At 39.9% G+C, this 20,948-nt stretch overlaps 1 protein-coding gene across 8 annotated transcripts in view; it reads left to right on the top strand.

The window, feature by feature from the left end:
• APBB2 (amyloid beta precursor protein binding family B member 2) overlaps positions 1-20,948 on the top strand; it is a 184,884-nt gene that overhangs the window by 95,330 nt on the left and 68,606 nt on the right. For 5 of the 8 annotated variants that reach the window (XM_034064731.1, XM_034064727.1, XM_034064732.1 and 2 more), the window contains one exon: positions 19,480-19,688. In XM_034064731.1, the coding sequence (XP_033920622.1) occupies positions 19,480-19,688 (209 nt within the window). The remainder of the gene's footprint in view (positions 1-19,479; positions 19,689-20,948) is intronic. The other 3 variants (XM_034064728.1, XM_034064733.1, XM_034064730.1) reach the window with 1 other exon arrangement.

The raw sequence follows: 20,948 nt of genomic DNA, 5'->3' as shown, positions 1-20,948 counted from the left end.
ACTTGCTTTCTAGTGGCTGTGCTTTGACTACTAGAGCACTGGTGTGCCTAGCTTAGTACTTTAGCTAAAACAGTGTCAAATGTGGCCCTTTCTTAACTGAAATAGCTTTGTTAATTTTGATGTTAACCATTTGGGTTGCTGGCCACTGGTCAGGAGTTTAACAAGCTAGCTTATTTTGCCCTTGATGCTTCCCCTCTTGCTCTGTGCTTGTCTTCTCAGGGACATTTTCTTTGCTAGCATAGTAGAGTATGTAATTTGTAATCTGGGCAAAATCAGAGTGCTGCTTTGTGTAAGTGCAGTGCAAGATTTTGAGTGTTTTAAAAATAAATATTTTTTTACTCAGTAAAGTGTATAGTTATGGGGTAAACAAATGCCCAGGCCTGGCTATTGGAAAGTGAAAAGTGACAATAGGGAATAGAGGTTGTTGTGAGATAACATAGGGAACTGAATGCCAGCATTGTACTGTGGCCTCAGTGGAAGCTGTAGAGTAATTCACTATGCCTTCAGAGCACAAGCTTCCCCCAACTCCGTAATGCAGTTTATGTTGATGGGTAATGCTAAGAAATGCTAGGATGTGCTTTTTACGCAGGGCTGCTTGTGTGTTATAGTCAAGTGGAAGGCTCCTCTGAACATCTATAGGAAAAGGTCAAGTTTCATAAATAGTGAATAGCTTAATTGTGTCTGGTACTTACCTTGACAAACTACTTTTGGAAGCTTTTTAAGCTTCTGTGTTTTTCAGTGGTGACTGGGTGTCATTCTGTATCTTGCATGTCCTCTCAGATTGCATGAGTGGCTGAAAAAGCTCCTCTGTACCTAGCATTGTATGTTTTTAAAGGTCTCTCCTGAGACCATGGAAACAGTTCAGGTCCAGTCAGATTCAGAACCAAGCAAAGAGGAAAGGAAAACAAACCACATAAGGGAAAAGAGAGAAGGTAATGGGGAAAAGTCAGCATCCCATCCTCTTTCAGAAGGATGATAAGGCAGGAGGTTGCACAGAAAAAAGCCATCATCAACTCATGTCAGGCTAACTGCCCCCCTTAAAAACAAAAAGTTCCTGTTTCATAAAGCTGTACAAGTAATAATAATGACCAAAATCGATCCAGTAAACCTCTGCCTCAGCACTTCTGAATTCTGCATAGAACTTGGGCCAAACTTCAGTCCACCTGACTGATACTTTGAAATGGGTATAGAAATCTCTGGGGAAGGAAAGGAAAAAGCAGTGTTACCTTTGGGAGGACTCTTAACCTGCAGGCCCTGTTCATTAAGGCAGGCTGGGAACAGGTACATTCTGCTAGGTGGGCGCTCTGTGCAGCCTTGTTGAGTGCTTGCTTGTAGTCTTCTGTGCTCTTGTATTTTAGCTGGGCGAGGTGTGGGTACAGAAACAGTGTTGCTGCTCAGCGGAATGAGCCTCTGAGCTTGTGGAGGATCTCACAGCTGCTGGGGTAGCAGCAATTCACCTAGGTGTATGCCAATACAGGTGTCTAGTACAGGTTTGGGAGTCCCCTGCTCAGAAGTGATTCATGCCTCTCTCCAGCAAATCTTCTGCAGAGTGGAAACCCCAAGTCTGGGCTGGGGCAGTTGTTTCTCTGAGCATCTGCAGCATCAGATTCCCTAAGCAGTGGTGGGCTTGTCACTGGGTTGGAAAGCAAATGGAAGATAACTTCCCTGGTATATTTGCACTTGCAGACACTTCTTTTACTCTCCCTAGGTTAGCAGCTTCTTTAGACCCCAGAGTCTTAATGTGCTGGTTCCTCGTATAGTTAACTCCTACACAAATCAACTTTAACTGATTGAAATTTAATTCTGCTTTAATTAACAACATGGGATTGGCTGAATTGAAGTCATAGGTCCCTTGAGTCACAACTGTGCTACTGCAAGCTGTGGCGTTAAACGCACAGAAACCCACAGTATGTACCACCAAGACATGGACTAGATGGTGCTGCAGGCAGCCTTGGGTTCCTTGCTGCTGCAGCAAGAGATGGTGTGTGGATTCGGGGTAGTACCATGTCATCTCCATGGGCCATGAGAGGTCTGGTATGATGGGATTTAGCATACTGCAGAGACCTTGCTCTGAACTCAGTGCTTGCTTGAGAGTGGATGTATGGTCCCTGACTTAAGGGACATGAAGCCTTTTTTAAGCAATCCCATGAAAGCACATACATTTGCCATTAAGGCTCAATTGCTTCATTTTGAGATGTATGGAGCCCCTGGGTACTCAGCATTAGGTTGTAAATGTCCAATATCAGGATGCCACAGAGCTCAAGGTAATGACATTAAGTGGGTTTCCTGCAGTGCCTGAGATCTGGATTTCTAAAGCCTAGCAGTGAGTGTCCTTCGGTTTGCTAGTAGATTTATCCATGATACTTGAGTGATGACAAATCTTTGGCAGAAGGGGGGAGGACAGCCCTAAATATGAAGCATATATTTTTACTCCCTGCTTGTAGGGTCTCTAGTGCATTTGTATTCATTTTTATATCATGCTGTGCTACAGGGATTGTTTTTAACTGCTATTTGTTATGTTGATCATCTTATATGTACATCATTTGATACACTGGAGTGATGTATTACCTAGTATAATTTTAATGTAAAATCTTTGCAGTAGTCAGTCTCAGAACTCTTCATGAAACTGTTTCGTAATGAAACTGTTTTCTTCTTAAACAGTGACATAATTTCATATTGACTGAACTTTTTACTATTATTTTGGTTTTACTTGCTTTTGAATTGGGATTCTGCAGTGCTAAATTTAAATATGGAATGCTTCAGTGTTCACTCAGAGATAGTTGCAGTGCACTGAAAGTATAGTAGTACTGTCATAATACTCAAGTAGGAGTTGTAGGTCTGTAGAGCGTGTTTTTGTTTGCATGTTACTGATAAAATACTCTAAGGTTATGGCTTCTCTTACTTTTTAGAAGTGTATTTTTGGCTCTTTCCTGAACTGAGAAGTTTTTGGTAAGGAACAAAGGAGTTCATCCCTCCTGCCCTTCTCAAAATGAAAGCCAAAATGCACAACTCAGATTGGCCACATTAATTTTTAAATTGGAATACATTCCCATTCAGACTTTAATTTAATTTTACTAATACTCTGCAAGAAAAAGACAGTCAGGTTACCCTGGTCGTTTTGGCTGACATGATTCTTGGCTTTGCTTAAATTATTGATTATAGTGAGGGGAGGGACTTCGCGATGAGAACAGCGCTCTCGCTAATAGAAGCCTTTCACTAAATCAATTTCTACCACTCCTGCAATGCACCGTCAGGGAGTCGAGGTTAGCAGCCTTAAGAAGAATTTTGTCTTCAAAGAGTGGATCTTTGCCATACGTTTTTAAAGTCTTTTTGTGTTTATGCAGGCAGCTAAGGAGAAAAAATAGCATAAATATATTTCTAGGAGTTGATTTGCAGGGCAAGGGGCTGTTCTGGTCCAAAGTTGAGCTGATTAAATCTTGATGTGATTGATATCTAAAGGCTTGTGAGCTGAAAGTACTGTTTCAAAAGCTTGTCTCCTGAGCAGAGTCAGTCAGAAAATACATCAATGTCTTGCAAGCTGAAATCAATTCAGTAGAGAATGCACTGTTATGCACACGCTGCTGTAATTCCTGTGTGGCCATCTCTCTCATTTTTTCTTGGCTTATCAGAAAAAGCGGTCATTTATGTGGTCAACATGTAGTTTTTCCTCTGCTATATGTACTGGCAGTTGAATGGGGGCGGCTTGTCTTTTCTCCCACTAAAGCACCATTCTTCATTAGACTACTTGTCTGTCTAAACATATTAGTGTATTTTCCCATTTTTGAGTTGGAGATGCTACAGAGACGGAGAATATGAAGCTGTTGGGACATGTATATTGCAAACTTAAAGGATGCTGGTAGCAGATCAGTACACACTGAACTATACGGGAGCGTCTAGTGACTGTAAGTAGCACTTCTGTTTTACTTAGTATCTCTGGTTGGCAATGCCACTTTGGATATGGAATATACAATTATTTTATCTGCTAGTAAAAATTCTGCTCAGTGGAAAATCAGCTGGTATCTAACAGCTTCAGTTGCAGAGTGCATGGTGTGCAGTTAATACCGTAAAGGTATCTTTCTGAATGCTCATCATTTCAGTAGTGAATTGACAAGTGATGTTTCAGACTTCTGATCCATAGCCCTTGAATGTTTTTACATAGGTTTAAAATATGTTATGAACTGGACTTCTAGTTTCTCCTTCACATGTCGGAGATTTCTCCTCTCCTTTCCTTGCTGTCAAAGGGGAGAAAAAAGTTGTCTAATGTAAGATCAGTACCCCTAGTCATTCCCTGAAGTTCGAGGTAAAGCAACTTCTGATGTACTGCGTAGGGCTTTGGGGTTTAGAAACGTAAGGCAGTTTATAGCCAGTATTTGTTTGGGATCTGTCAAAGCATAGTGACTAGTACCTTGGACATTGGTGGGTTTTGTTCATTTTGCCAGCCCTAAATCAAGCAATTTGGCCAGGTCAGAAAAACAGTCTTTTGTCAGAAAGCTGGTTCACAGAAACCTGTACACAACTTTTTGCCTTTGTTTGTGGAATTATAATTAAATAGCATAATTGTACTTGCTCCTTACAAAAACAAACTAATAACAAGAAATAGTGATCTGGTTTGGCCTTTGTAAAATTGTTTGACATTTAGTTCAACAGTTTTGTAGGCAAGCCAACATCACATGTCATGCTCTGTAGCTATAGCAAGCTTTCGAGGTAATATTTGGTGTTAAACTCAAATTACCTTATTTTCTTTTGTGCTTAACTAAACCAGAATAGTGAGTCTCCTTTTTTTTTTTTTTTGCCACTGGAGCCTGTCAGTAGGTTGACTTAGGAACTTTGTAATCTCCAGACTACATTGCTTTCTGTGTTTAATTGTGCTGAAACATAACCAATGTTTTCCTGACAAAGAGATCTGAAAAGCAGGAAGACGACATCAGAAAAACAGATTTTGGGGTTCATCTGCCACTGGCATAGAATAGGAAGTTTATTTGATTTTCCATACGGGATTGTTTTTTGCACTAAGATGGGTGTGTTGGGCTTTGTAAAAATTATATTACCTCTGAGTATTCAGGGTACATATTAGGAAGTAAGGCCCTTTTGCAACTATCAATGTGAATGTGTGATCATTAACAGAATATCCTTTTTCTATATTTCTCATACAGAATCATAGAATCATACATCATATTGTAATGTCATGGCATAATAGTCATATCATGTCATAATTGAATTCTCACTTTTGTAACTGTGAGATTCCTGTAAATTTCCCAAGTGTGCTTCCTTCTATGTGTTTGACTAACTTATTTTTTATTTTAACCTTTCTTTTCATGTATACAACAGAAGCTTTACTGTAGGTGAGGGAGTATATCTAGCATTTGCATACTAGGTCTCTCTTATTTTCTTCTGCTAAACCACTGCATCTGTAGATAGGGCAAGTGGACAGACTGAGCACTGGAAGCAGGAAGGCTCTTCAGAAGGAAGGGGAGGGAGTTTACAGTTGTTGCTCTTTTTTATTATTAACATACTTCTTTTACATCTTTAATTACACAAGAATGCTTATCATGCATTTATAAAGGCTATAATGTAGTGCTGATTAATAGGAATGAATGTTCCAATTTACATCAGAAACCAATTAAAAGCTATTGAAAATGTATACATTTTTCTTGAAACAAAAGTTATAAATTTTTCTTGAAACAAATACATCTTGACCCCAAGCAGGAGTATAGAATGTGTCTGCAAAAGCAAGAGTCAGTTTTAGGTCATTGTTTATCTTTCAGGGTTTTAATTCTAATTTTTTCAGCTTTTTTTTTTTTTTTGGGAATGAGGACGTGTTGTAGTGAGACTTTTCTTTGGTTTATTTTGGTTTTGGTTTTTAATGGACAAACTGCAATTTTCTCAGGAGTCCAGGAGCTGGGATTTCAAAAGCACCAGATAACACAAGACACAATATAAAATTATAAAAATTTCTGTCAAAAATGCTGAAAACAAGCGTAAGTTCACAGGAGGAGCTTTTCATTTCTCTGGTGTTTTAGAAGTATACTTGTGGAAGGAATGAGCCTTACAGCTTGAATTCTGCAAGGATGTACAAACCTACTACCTCATTTGGTAATACACTGAAGGTCATCTAGTGGGACGTGCTTTGTTATTTTATAACTTCCTGATGGGTAATCTTGCATCCAGTATGTTGCTGTCATCTCTCCTTTCTATTTCTGTATTTTTCTGGAATGCACCTAGTACAAGGGAAGCAAAACTATGAACGTTTACTGACATAAGAGCTCTTTCGAACTGTAATAATTGTCATATGTGAAAGTCTGTAGTTTAAGAGGTGTTAATTACAGCTTGAGCAGTTGGCTTTGTGGTAATCACTAGACGAGATCTGCTTCTAGTTACTACTCTTCGTGGTAGTTTGAATATGTTCCCCTTATTCGTAAAGATATTTAAGCCTGACATGTATTTGCCTATAAAGAAACTCGTATCTATTAGATAGCTCTGTGCAATTTTTAGTATAAAAGTTGTAACATCTTCCTGTTAGGTACATGTTAATATAAAATTGAAGGTGACAAATGTGTACGGATAGTAATATTCAGTCCCATAACTCTTGTATTTCTGTTATAGGAGGTGGTTGTGTATCTCAGGATAACAAACTGTGTACCTTTGTACTAAGGAGAACAAATTTATTGTGGATTTTTCTTCTGAAAATATACATCTCCCTTAGAAGAAGCTTGGATATATCATAGGATCATAGAATGGTTTGAGTTTGAAAGGACCTTAAAATCGTCTGGTTCCAACTCCCCTGCCCACCTCACACTAGGCTGTGTTGCCTTGAACACTGCCAGGGATGGAGTGTTCCATCCACTTCCACTACTTTGTTGGGCAACCTGTTCTAGTGCCTCACCACCCTCACAGTAAAGAATGTCTTCCTTATATCTAATCTGAATTTATTGGATTGAGGGTTCTCTTATCAGATGTGGCTTTTTAATCTGACCCAGTATAATTGTTGTGGTTACTTTTATCAAAGTCTACCAACAGTGTCGTTAATTCCATTATTTCCAGTGCAAACTAATATACTGACTGGAAGCTAAAGATCACTTTACAAGAGTTGAATTACAGTTCCATTTTGTACATCACCAGATAGTACATCAGCTTGTAAGAATGGTGTGTTGAGCAGACCTTAGGCTCATGTAGTTTTTTAGAGGTTGCCTCTGACAGTGGTCAGCAGCAGAAACTTAAGTGAGCAATAAAAACAAAAAACAGGGCTAGCATAAAGGGGTTCTCCCTTATCAGATCTTCTTCAATTTCAGCAGTTGTTGGGTTTAGGGCTTTCAGACTTGGTATGTCATTCATGTTATTTTCTTTAATTGCTCTTGATAGACTTTTCTAACATGATTTTTAAAAAATAATTTTTCGCCTTATTTATATTTCTGGCATCCACAACATCCTGTGAGCATGAGCTCTGTAATTTAATTATGTCTTGTATGAAAAAGTATTTCCTTTTCTTATAAAATTGCTCTCCAATAATTTCATTAAGTGCCCATTGCTGTTCTGTTATAGGAAGCAGTAAATAACAGTGAATGATAATTTCCTTTCTATCCTTCCCTTCTTCCCACCATTCATGGTTTTACAGATTTCTGTGACAATGTTCCCTCTTCCCTGTCATTCCTTTTCCAAGCTCAAGAGTGCTACTATACTCAATGTCTCTGCCTGCAGAAGAATTTTATCTTTGTCTTTTCTAATTCTGCTACCTTCACTTTTATAATAGGGCATATGGAAGTGCATGTGCTAGTCCTCTGATAGTTCAACTCTAAAGCAGTAGGCATTAGGATTTTTGTCTTGACTCTAGTTCCTAACACAAAGCCTCTTCAACTGCCAGTGAGTACCAAGGTACTGCTTTCAAAGAGCTTTGTGACCTCGATCCTTCCAGAGTGGCAAAAGGTAATTAATTACCTGCCATTGTATGTGAGGATTTTAAGAAGCAGATCAGAAGAGTAATAGTAAAAAAACTTTAAGAAATTAATAAAAAGCAGGAAGTAGATAACTGTGGTGAAGGAAACTCTAAAATGAAGACTGCACATTAGAAAAACAACTCTTGAAGCCACGTGTGTCCTAATCCTGTAAGACCTATTTGCAGTCTTTTGGGATTTTTGCACAGCAACAAAAGCAAATATAGATCTAGAAAGGGAAAATTTCTCATCCTGTGTAACTGTGGTTTTCCTGCTTCCCAAGAGCACCTGCAGCCCTTTGGCATGTCTGCACATTGTCAGGTTTTCACCAAAGATTGACACTGTTTTCAGCTGGGAGAAGACCCATACTGTTGCTTGTGCATCTCTTGTTTCACTGTTTGTGACAACTTGTGATGACAAACAGCTGTGTCATTTCCATAGTGCTAATAGATCTCAGTGGCTTGTGGTACATCATATCCTGGAGATCTTTTGTGTATTGTTCTACAGTGCTTTGGCATGTTTGCCTTCTTACCAAGAAGGTGCATGTTTTGAGGAAGATTCTAGGTCTGGTTTCACAGTAAAGGATATGCAGCTTTAAGGAGAGTTTGTTCTCAAGTTTTTAAAGCAAGTAGCTGTTTTGCTAATATACTTAGAATTGAAAGCAGTGCTAGTTGCAAGTGAAATTCTGTTGTGGTTCTGCAGAACTGTAAAATTAATCCCTCCCTTTTTCTCTTTCAGGTATTCGTCTAGTATAGAACTCTAGTTCTGCTGTGTTAGGTTTGTTTCTGCCTCCTGTTTGCTAATTTAGACTCACCAGGATTATCAATGCCACAGTTACTTTTCTGAATTTTCTTCTAATTCATGTTAGTTAGTATGCCAGATATACCATTTCTGTCTCCTGAAAAGGAGATTTCAGAACCTACCTTCAGTGATGTGTATAAATCCATATCTTTGAAAAATAAACAGAAAGTTTTAGTGCTGGAGTGCCATAATGTGGATACGAGAATGAAAATAATTATATTTCTAATGGAAGGTGGATGTTTTCAAAGGTGATTAACATCTCTGAGTTTGTTTAATACCAAAAGCTATCTGGCTAGTATGAATAAAGATTTAGTAGAAAGTTTATACCAATGTAGTGATGTGAAATACTTAAATAGACTTCCGGGCTACAAGAGCCCCCTGTGCGCTAACAGCAGGCTTTCCTTTCCTCCTAGGAGTGAAATACAGCCAGCTCCCCTGATGCTTTCATCTGCTGTCAGAATCCTCTGTTCATAAAGCCTTCCTGTTGTAGATGGTTTACATTGTGTTTCATATACAGCTCTGTGCATTGTGCAGGAGAAGTTCAACTGAAGCAATATTACTTTTGAAAAGGTTAACATTGTGGCAGTTTTGTGTTGAGTTTTTTTGGGTGGGGGTGAAGTCCCAAAGTCTGAAGTCTGGAAACTGGAGCTGAGTTCATGTTACAAGGCCTTAACACAGCCTTTAGCTGCCTGAGCTTCTCCTTTAAGATCTTTCTCTGCAGGCAGACTGTAGGCCTTGAGGGCAAATGCATTGCTTCCTCTGCTTGTGCAGTATTTCATGTTTATGCAGCTCTAATGGTAAAAGAGTGGATTTTCACCATAATAACTTCTCCATTCCGTTCAGTACTGTAGCAACATGAAATGAATATGGAAGTGGGGAAACATTAGGTCTTTGGATACCATGTTGGGGAAAAAAAAAAAAAAAAGGCTTTCTGTTTGTTCTCCAACATGCATTTGACTTTAAAGTGGCAAACCAATCCATTGCATAGATGATTGAAAGGAACATTCTGCTTTTCACTGATAGTACTATACTGACTAGATTGGGTAAGATGGGGTGAGAATTACTTTTTTGCCACATCAGGAAGAGTAGCCTGTCGTGTGGGATGTAAGGGGGCTCTGACACTTGGACACACTGGAGAACTGCAGCTGGTGTCTGTGCACCTTAATCTTGTGTTTTGAGTGCAGAGGGCATGCACAGATCTGGGGAGCATGCAGAGGTCTAGCCATGACTCTGAGCAAGCTATTTAATGCATGTCAGACCTCTCCTACTTCTGCCTGCCTATGTTAAAAACAGGGGTTGCTGTATCCTCCCTCACCAGGTTGATGTTAAGATGAAGTCCTTGTTTTCATGGTGTCGTACAGCATCTGCCAATATCGAGCAATGCATTGAGGGATGAGCAGAGCTTGCATTTGAGATGGGAAATGGCTATTCTTACAGGTTTTGCTTTTTCTTGAAGCAAAACATTTAATTTCAGAGAGTAACTCCATTGTAATTCAATTTTATGTTCTGTTTTCATTGAATCATTAAATTTGGGGAAAGTTTTTTCTAATGCATTTACACACTGCTGTAAATGAAGCTGTCAGACAAAAGCAGCTTTAGTCAAACCACCATTTGTATTTGTATGTCTGTGCCCCTGGACAGCTTGCCTGTTCTAATTAGCCAGTCATATGCACAAAACCCTCTAATGAGCATTTCTGCAGTTGCTATTCTAAAGGAAGAAGAGAACAGTGACTGCTGGTCAGTCAGATTCCGTCTTCCATGCTCTATTTTACTGTTCGTGTCATTCAGATTAAAGAGGCATTTACTAATGTCACCAAATTTAAACTATTGAGCCTCTTTCTATTCCTTGGTTGAAACAAATCAGATTAAAAGTTTGTAGTCCAAGTATGTTGCCATTTAGTATCAGGACTTGGTGGGAAGTGTGTTATAGTTAAGTAAAGGAATAAGATTTCTCCATCTGTCTTTGGTGGTATGTGTCAAGTTAAGTAGCACCCGCTATTAGCAAAGGTCTAAGGGAGATGAGACCCACTTGTGTCTGCAGCCAGTCCCGGTATAGCAGAGAATTACGGATCAGGAGATTCTGAACTCTGTAATGTTTGATGCTTGTAAAACAGAATTTTACTTGGAAAGAAAGCATTATAGTGCAACAGTTCTTGTGTGGAGAGTTAAGGCTGTTGAGGTGACCATACTGCTGTATGCCATACGTTGGCGCAGCATCTCCTCATGCTCTGCAGGCATCTTCCTTCTTTAAATCAGAAGGATATCTGTGTTTAACTGCTTTTTTGTGTCAGCATTTATAGACTGAATCTTTGTTTTGTGTGATTATTGCAGATTGTTTGTTGTGAGAAATGAAATAGTTAATAGTCTCTTCTGTGGATGGTTTGACATTAAAATATTGATTCACTTTGAACGGATGGAAGAATCAGGCTCTTTATTTTAGTAGAGAAATATATAAATTCAGAGCTGCCACCTAAGTGATTTTTCCCTGTTTACTTGCCAAATGGTGGCTGCTGTTGCTGAGATAGTTAAATTTTGTGGGTCGAAGGACAGCACATGTGCAGGTTGCTTTTCCTGGTGTACTTTGCAGTGTGTCTGCTGGTGCGACAGTGCATGTGCAGGCTTCGCTGTGTGAGTCCAGCAGTCCCTTGGCTGAGATGGACATTTAATTTTATTTCTGCTGACCAGACAACTCTTCCCCTCTAAAACAATACAAAGTAGTTAAGTAGGGTATGAGCTTGGAACACAAGATCGTATGCTGCAATCCTGTTCTGTGTGGGGAAAGGCATGGGAAGAAGGGATACTATGTCAAAGAATATTAGAAAAGCAGGTGCAGGTTGCTGCTGGCCTCTTTTAGCCCTGAAATGTAACTCACAGGACCATTTTTAGTGACTTGCTAATGAGGACGAAGATCCTGCTCTGGATAAATAATTTGTTGCTCAAGAGTCCTCCTTGGTGAGGAGGTCCTTTAAGGCACAATCCCACAATGTGCGGTCACAGTGGGTTTAGACCAAGTTAGAGGTACACTCTGCTCCGTGTTTTTATCATTACCTGTTATTATTTTTAAGGAAAAGCTTTTGCCATCTAGTGGAAAGAACAGAGAACTAGCATTTCAGATAAGCAAGAACCCCATTAATACTGCCTCTCTGGAACTTGGGGTTGGCCAGTATACTTTGAATGCCTCTGTGGTGGCTCACTCCCCCCCCCAGCAGGATGGAGAGGAGAATCTGAAGGACAAAAGTGAGAAAGACTCATTAATCAAGCTAAAGACAGCTTAATAAGTGAAAAAAAAATTGCATATAAAAATGTGATGCAAACACAGTCACTGACCACCACCCATCAGCAAACCAATGCCCAGACATTCTGTCTGGGGGCAGAGTGGGAAATCGAGAAGGTCATGGCTCTATGCAAGCACTGCTGAGCAACAGCTATAGTACTGGTGTTTTTTCAATGCTTTTTGTGGTCACAGATATATAACGCAGCACCTTAGAGGCTGCTAAGAAGAAAATTTAACTTCAACCAGCCACAGTACAGTCTTTTGGTTGCCCAGCTTTTCTAAATGTTAATCAGCCCCCTAATGAAGAGATGGAGATCTTGTCACACAGTGAAGTTTTGCAAGAGCTGTAGGAGGTGCCTCCACTTTAGCACTTTCAGGGAGCAATTCACCAGCCTTTGTTCCAGCTGAGGTGGTCCTTCCTCTATGTCTGCCATTTCATATTGCCACCGCTGCTCCACCTGGCAAAGCAGCTCCCCTTTTCCAGGTGGGACAGGTCTTCCCAGAAGACTGGCTTCTCCCTGATCCACAGCTTCTGCCATGACAGCCCACTTATTCAGATTGCCTCCAAAGTTTTCTTTCCTTCCTTTTCTGGACTCTGCTTGTTTCGTGGATGGATGGTTTTGGTTGATGAACAGGCTAGTCCTCTTGTTCTTACCTATTTTTGGCCTGTTTTCCAGGAAGAAACACATGGACCTTTCCTCACGGTCTTCCTCTGGTACTTTTCCCTGTTGCTGCTGCTATTAGTATCAACTCCTGTAAACTCAAGCTGCGGTGCTATTTTCTCACAGCTTCAGCTCTGGACCTTGGGTTGTATTGCCCCATAGCAGACACTTTGTGGAGCCCTGAAATTCTCCCACTTAAGCAGGAAGGGTAGTACCATCCTGAATACTTGTCCAGGGCATTAACAGTTCTGAGCTTCTCTCCTGAAGTCACTTGCCCTTGATTTTCTTTAGTTATTGTGCTTGTACTTCGATCCTTGTGGCAACAGCTTGGGGTTTGGTGGTTGAAAGGGAGAAGAAGCCAGGACATCAAAACAAGTGATATTAATGGTGTGGGTTTTTTTTCCTGAATGTTGACAAATCTGCGTTCTTCTCTCTTCCTTAGGATTAGTCATCTCTGCTTGATTGCCTTGTGTGCCTGTAGTAACTCATGATTTATACAGCAGGATGAAGGTCACATCACATGAAAAAAATAGTACAGGTGATTCATCCCAAGCTTCCTTAGGGTTTTTAAGAAGACGGTGTCTTCTGATTATGGTTTATATTACAGTTGATCAAAATGGCAATTCTTTTTGGCGCAGATTGTGTCTGATTACCTTTATGCCTGTAAATCCCACGTTTCAGCACATTTTCCTGGAACCTGTTTGAGAATGTTCCTCTCCCTGAATGCATGCGGCTGGTTCAGCGATTCTGCAAGGAGGACGACAGGGTTGTCATGACAACCAGTTGCATGCTGTGAGGAGAGATGATGACAAATGACCGGCTTCTGGCTGTTCATCACTCTGTGTTGTGTAATGTTCCCCAAATTAGACAAGCTTGCCTGATTTATAATCACTTGTCCTAGTGGCTTGCATTTTTGCTGCATTTGTTTCTGAGAGAGCATTTGCACTTCTTGCAGCGATGCTTAGGCAAGGCTACCTGGTGACTGTCATTGCTATGAATTATGGGAGTAGGGGGTACCATTGATTACACTGTAGTGTGTGCAAAGGGAGGAGAAAAATTGTCTTTGCAGTCTTCTTTTTTAACCTGAGGAAGTGAAGTTTGCACATTGAATCATAAAATCATTGAACTCACTACAGGAAATAGATTAAAATATTCAAGGCCTGTGTTCTTTCTGTTGTGCTGTTTAATAGAAATGCTCCTTTAATTTGGTTAATGCCTTCATTCACACAACATGTCTTCCCCTCCCTTCCAGTGCCTGCCTTTATCTTTGTGTATAAGGTGGGGGAAGAATATGCTTCTTTTAAGATCACATCCTGGATCTGCTGAAGTCACTGGCATCTTCTCATAAAGGCTTTAACATTTCTGTGGCTTTCTTTTCCTTTAGTTTTGCTTTTATTTAGGCCCAGAAGGCAGGAGGAAAACATTTTTATTTCAAGATTTTGGAAGTTCTGAAGAACTAAAAACAGTTTTCCCCATTCCTTTCCTTTTTAGTAAAACCTATTTATCCTCCTTTTTTCCCAGTTCCTTTATTGTGCTTCCTCTCGTGTGCCCAGAAGGATGGCGTATATAATAGCATGTGATATTGTGGGCTAGTTCTTTCATATGTTTCGTCCCAGTAATGAAGAAAGCCATCAGATTTGAAGCTAGTGGTTTCCCATTGCTGCCCAAACACTAGGACAGCGTGTTGTTAGATCCTGTCACCATCCCATTTTTTGCAGTTTTTGACATAGGAAGCTTTGGTGCAGCTCTTCTATTTACAAACAAGGCACGTTTCAGTTTCAATTCTTTCATTTACATTGTGTATCCACTGCTGGAATGTGAGCAATGGGAAGTGGATTTATAGGCTTATTATTTACCAGATTATTTTTCTGGATTTGGAAACATCTGAAAGTGTTCCTGTTTGGACCATTGTGCTTTCAGCCTGGATGCTGAACACTCCTTTTCAGTTAACTATGGAAATACACTTTTGTGACAGTTGTAGATAATCAAAGTCTGGATCAAATCGTGTGTTTCAGTGGTATCCCTTTTATTTGGAGGATGTTTGCAGAGGAAAAGAAAAATTGTCACAAAACAGTCCTACTGATTGAAACAACTAAGCTAGGAGTACACAAAAAAAATAATAACTTTCTCATCTTTATTTCTATATGTGTATTTTATTTCTTAACCTATTTAGATAATTTAGATCATGTGCTTGCAAGTATTATTGAGCCTTGCAGACAAGTGGTCTCACTTGGTCATTCTGCTACCAAGCAGTGAAACAAGCCCTCGTTAGCTGGAAGGACAGACTAGCTAACTTCCACTGACTCCAGCAGACCTACATTTGCTTCAGCCAGAGGCTGTGCATTTACATCTGCTTCAGCTTCCAAGTAGGTAAAATAAGGCCAGTATGTGGAAATGAATCCCTTAGAAAGCAGAATACACACGTCCCTTTATTGTTGCCATGATACCTATAGAATTTCCCTGAATATATTTTCTGTATTGCTGTGAGTCTGCCTTGCTGCTCTCTCCCAGTTTTCCAAAAAAGTGCTTTTAACTTTTGAAATGAAGTTAAATTGTCCCATGATGTAGGTGTACCTACCTCTCAGGTACAGGTTTTCCAGCACTCTAATGGCTCTCTACAGCACTATTGCTGTCTCTGTTTTGAAGTCACTTATGCTGCCAAATTCGAGCCCTTTGGGACTGTGGTTCCTTCTATTCAAGAGTACTACTCTTGCCTATAATTACGTGCCCTACCCATCCTGTTTGATGGGATTTGCTTTCACCTGAAGAAGAGCTGTGCATCGAAATACATGCCTGGTTTTCCAAGTACATATGCCAGTTCTACACAAAAGTTACTGCATTAGACCTGCTGACTGCTTAAGAATATTTTGTTTAGGTTTGCTTGGCCTTTAGCAAACCAGGTTTGAGGTCCCAGTTCCCTCATGCACAAGGACCTGAGCAGAGGGGCACTGGCTCTTTGGTTTCCACCAAATTCTCGTTCATGTGGAAGTAGCACCTAGTTGCTGCTTTTATTAATTTTTGTTAGTGACTAAATGAAAGCAGAAAGTTTGTTTATTACAGTCTAATTTAAATAATATTTAAATATTTGCTTCCATACAGTTCTATTGCTGGTGCATGTTTCCTTGAGGTGTCAATTATCAGCTTTCCTTTCTATCACATAATGAAATCTTTTTCTTCCAGTCCTGGCTAATGTGTAAACACACTAGTCATCTTCTATTACCTTACCTTCAGAAAGAGAAGGAACTAGATTATGTTCCTTCCAGACAGGCATGTTGAGATTTGTTACTGAAATGAGGTGGTACACTTCCGGTCTAAAACAAGAAGAGATCCTGCTTAGTTTAGCACAGGTGCATTATCATACTGACAGATTTTAGTGCCAGACTGATGATAAACAGGCTTATGACAGCAGTGGGTGGAGTATTTGGTTTGTTTTATGCTGATAAATACAGATTTTGCTAAGGATGGCAGAGAAACTAGTTTTCATGATAAGGGAATTTGGTACATAGGGAATCAAGCATCTTGCCAATATTCTTCCATTCCACCTTTGTTATAACACAAAATCAGCCCTAATTGAACATTTTCCTCAAGTTTAGTTCTTTTTTTTTAAAAAAAAAGATGAGTAATTATAGTCTCAAAACTTTAACACAACTTGCTGATAAATTAAAATATGTTTTGGTGTACCATTTTATTCCTGCTCTTCCAGGAAGTGGCTCTGGAGCTCCTGCCACTCTCATTGCATCTGTATTTGTTTCTAAATGACTGCATTTGGTCTTCAGTGATGGATTTTGAGCTGTGCCTGCAGAAGAAAGCCTGAACTGGTTAAAAGCTGCTCCAGCTTCATGGCATTTAGTCTCTCTAATTATGAAATATCCACAGATTACATCAGCAGAGAATGGCTCAGACATAGTCAGAAACAGCAGCTGGAAAGCTGCTCTGCATTTAGATGCTGATCTGCATTTAGGTTTGCATCTGCTGTGATGCCACCAATACAACCTGTGCTTAGTGAGCATTGACCTTGGCTTACAGGGGATGCCCAGCAGGAGGGAACGGTTTGTGGAACAAAATGATGGAAAAATAAATGGTCTCCATTTACTGCATAAGTTTGCTTTGAAAGAGCCTGCTGAGTGCTGTACTTTTAATTTCTGTTTAACTAAACAAGGGCAACAAGTGATTCATAATGGCAAGAACTTGATTATTATCCTTTCCCTTGACACAGCAACAAAGTGATAAAAATACTAGGTTTGCCGGAGAGGTTGGTCACCAATTACATGTGCTCTTCAGTGAATTATTTACAATGTTTATTACCATCTCTTTCAATATCCAAACACGTTCCTAGATCAGCCTCTGATAGTAAAATAATTTTGGCAGAGGCTGACATTTGTAGAAGGCAGTTATAAACAGCAATGTATTACATTTATATGGGTTTTATCCTGTCTTGTTTAGAATACAGAATGTGTTCACAAAGCTCCCCTAGCTAGAATTAAGAGTTAAAATGGCTGGCTTTATGGTTTTGTGGAGGTACATCTGTGTTGCTAGTTGTTTCAAAAAGGAATTGAAAAGCTTGTTTTAAGTAACAGACTTAATTTTTCCGGTATTTTTGAAGTTTCAACTGTTTTCCTCAGTTATAATGCTACTGGGGTGAAGGCTGTGTTTGTTTTTTTCCGCTATAGGTTCCATGGTTCAGCCATTCAGACACAAGCATTTAGTTCATAGAATCATAGAATAGTTAGGATTGGAAAGGACCTCAAGATCATCTAGTTCCAACCCCCCTGCCATGGGCAGGGACACCCCACACTAAACTATATCACCCAAGGCTTCATCTAACCTGGTCTTGAACACTGCCAGGGATGGAGCATTCACAACCTCCCTGGGCAACCCATTCCAGTACCTAACCACCCTAACAGTAAAGAATTTCTTCCTTATATCCAATCTAAAACTCTGCTGTTTAAGTTTCAACATGTTACCCCTTGTCCTATCACTACAGTCCCTAATGAATAGTCCCTCCCCAGCATCCCTGTAGGCCCCCTTCAGATACTGGAAGGCTGCTATGAGGTCTCCACGCAGCCTTCTCTTCTCCAGGCCGAACAGCCCCATATTTCTGAGGGAATTGACCAGACGATTTTAGCAAGTGGGAATCTCTTCAGACTGCTTTACTCTTTTGTACATTTATTAAAATCTGAATCCATCTTTGGTACCTTTCTAAAGCCTTACTGGCTTTCTGTTAGTTTTTTCTCTGTATTTTAATTTTTAAAAAGAAATTACACAAATTCCCTGTTTGGTTATAAAAAGGAAGGATAAGGCATTGCAGGTGCTGCCCTCTCCCCTTGGGCTCTCACTTCTGATTATTTCATTTTTTTCATAATTTTCCCATTCTTTTAAAAACATATCTATCACCACTGTGTTGCTCAGTCCCTGAAGAGACGAAACAGAGGCTGCATGGTGGGGTGCAGCAAGCAGATTGCTCTTTCTCAGTTCTGCAGAGAACAGTGCCAAAGGTTTTCAGGGAACATCCTTGTGTCCCGTCATGTTGGACCCTGTAAGAAGGGACTGTGGTGCCAACTGTAAGCCAGCTTTAGTCAGAGGGGAAAGATCAGTTTTCCCTGAGGGACTTGTCGTAATGTTTTTATGTAATCTTCCATTTTAGTCTTCAAAATCTTCTACCACATATCTTTTATTGTCTTGTCTTTTTGCCAGGTTGGCCCATGCTTCTTCCGTAACATTCCCATGAATAGCTGGTTTGGCGATCTTTCCCCACTGTGGACAAGATTTTAATCATGTGTCTTTAGTGAGATGAAACTCCAATTGGAAAGTATCAGTCCTGTCTTTGCACCCTGTTCATTCACATGAACCTGCCTGCAGAAGACCAGCTGTGAACTTCTAGCTATGTTGACCTTTAAGCTGGCAGGGCTGTGTTTCTGAAGTGTGGTGGTGACAGCTCAGTAATCTTGGGCAGATTTCCAGATAGGAGCTTGCTGATGAGGACTTGCTGGCATGTCTGAGGCAGTGTGGGGTGAGAGCTGGCCTGCCTCAATAGTGACGGCTCTCACACACCCTTGTGTTTGGACAGGGATGCAAAAGGATCAGCTGCAAGCTGAGTGCCCAGTCTCCTGTGGTGAAAGCTGACTTTGGCCTTCATCTCCAGAGTGCATGTAGGCTGTGGTACCACTCTGTTCAGTAGGGCCTTTCTCCAGAAAAGGAGAGGTCTGTAGTGCTGTGTAAAGATGTATCTCATTCTTGTGCAGCATTTTAAATCAGTTACATCTTAAAATAGTCTTTCTGCTGATAAGAATTTGACTCTTGTTGTAGGAAGACAAGTTATAATACAAATCCAGGTTTCTTAAACCCAGTGTCTGCTTTCTCATACAGCTTAGCTACACTGGCTCTTTTACTTTAGTTCAGTGTTTTTTTCAGAATTTTTCTTGCTCCTGTTGCTTTAAGAATATTATAAAAGAAATGTCTTACAGTATGGACTTTGAGAAGATTATGGTTTACTGCAATACATGTGGTAGGTAAACCGACCCCTATACAAAAGGATACATTCTTTTTGTGAATCATACTTTAAATTTCTGTAGCAAGCCATGCTTTTCATATGATCACAGAATTAATACTTTCAAACCCAGGGGCTTTATGAGCTTTGAGTCTCAGTAATTCATTATGTTTTTCTGGTGTTCATTTACACAGGATCTGCACAATAGCAGTACCAGCTGTGCATAGCCTCCATGGGTCTGCCCCTGGTGCAAGAAGAATGGTTCGTGTCTTAGTAAAATCAAATTTCTCTCTTCCCCCCCCCCTTTTTATTCCCCTCTGTTCCCAGCAGATATTTGGAGTGATCATTCATTTCAGACAGACCCAGATTTACCACCTGGCTGGAAAAAAATCAATGATGTTGCTGGGATTTACTACTGGCACATACCAACGGGAACAACTCAATGGCAGCGTCCCGTGTCCATCCCAACAGATCTCCAGGGTTCACGAAAAGGATCACTTGGCTCCATTACTCCATCACCTACTCCAGAAACTGAGGTAACGAAGTGTCTTCTTGTAGGCTACATACTGTGAAGAAAATTGAAGTAACTTTCTGAATTTGCAGGTTTAAACTGAGCTCCAGAATATGGGGCCTGGTAATATCCTGAAGTGTAGCTATTTGTTGATAGTATATCGTAAGTATTAATTTTGTGTGTGCATTTTCCAACGGCTGTGCCCTCTGAAACATCCTAAACTTTGGATGTTTAGGATGAAATCAGACATATCTCAGATCAATTAGCCAGTGCCTGATGAACATGAAACTACGGCAGCTCTGTAGCACATATTGAAGTGTTGCTACATTATATGGATACATAAAAGTTCTGCACATTAGAATGTCTTTTGGCTGGGCTCTGCATCTTCTTGCTTTTGATTCCCTTGATAGGAGCATCACAGAAACATGAGTCTTCATTTGGGACTCCAGTTCCTTTACAGGGTAGTTTCTATCAAATAAACATGAAGTATTCTCAAGTGTAAGTCCCTTAATATCCTGCCAATATAAAATATCTGTACGAGTGAATCACTGTGTTGCAGTCAGCCTTTTAACAAGAAACAAAGTCATTCTCCTCCCACACGTGCCAAAAGAACCCTGCCTTTAAAATAGTCCTTTCAGGCACAATGGATGGGGTTGATTGGTGTCATATAAGTAGAAAAATAAACTATCAGAAAGAAGAGTATGCTTCAAAAAAAAAAAGGCAACCACTTTATTTTCCTGTGCTGAGAAGACCTCTGTGGAATGAAATACTAATAGAAAATCAAATTGGTTTGAAATTAGCTTTTTTTCATAGTAACTTTTCAGAACAAAGTCCACAGATTTATGACATCAAGGAAAGGCTTTATACTAGCTTTGAGGTTTGGATGAGGCAATCCTTAGGTTTTATTTATTTATATAAACTGTATAGAGGTGACATTTCTTCTGTTCTTGAGTTTGTTGATACATGCACCAGAATAACTTAAATGAAAGTTAAGAGGAGTTAAGGGCATTTGAGTATTTTTACCATCTCGACCCTGAGACTGTTATCCTCTGTAGCCTTAAACATGTACATTCTTGTTCATTATTTTAGAAAGATTGCTCCCACATGTTCATAAATGCTACTTTTAAGGGTTGCAAACTTGACCACAACATTTCAGTTGTGGTTAGCATCAGTCACGCTCTCATGGAATGTACTGTGCACAGCAAGCATGATGGATTTGTGAAAGGGTTCGTGGAGAAAGAACAGCAGTTGTTATGATTCAGGTAGAAAACAAGAAAAGAAATCC

The sequence above is a fragment of the Melopsittacus undulatus genome, chromosome 7 (assembly GCF_012275295.1).
Source record: "Melopsittacus undulatus isolate bMelUnd1 chromosome 7, bMelUnd1.mat.Z, whole genome shotgun sequence".
In the NCBI taxonomy this organism is placed as follows: Eukaryota; Metazoa; Chordata; class Aves; order Psittaciformes; family Psittaculidae; genus Melopsittacus; species Melopsittacus undulatus.
The sequence above is the reverse complement of the archived record's forward strand: the minus strand, read 5'-3'. Positions and strand labels throughout refer to the sequence as shown.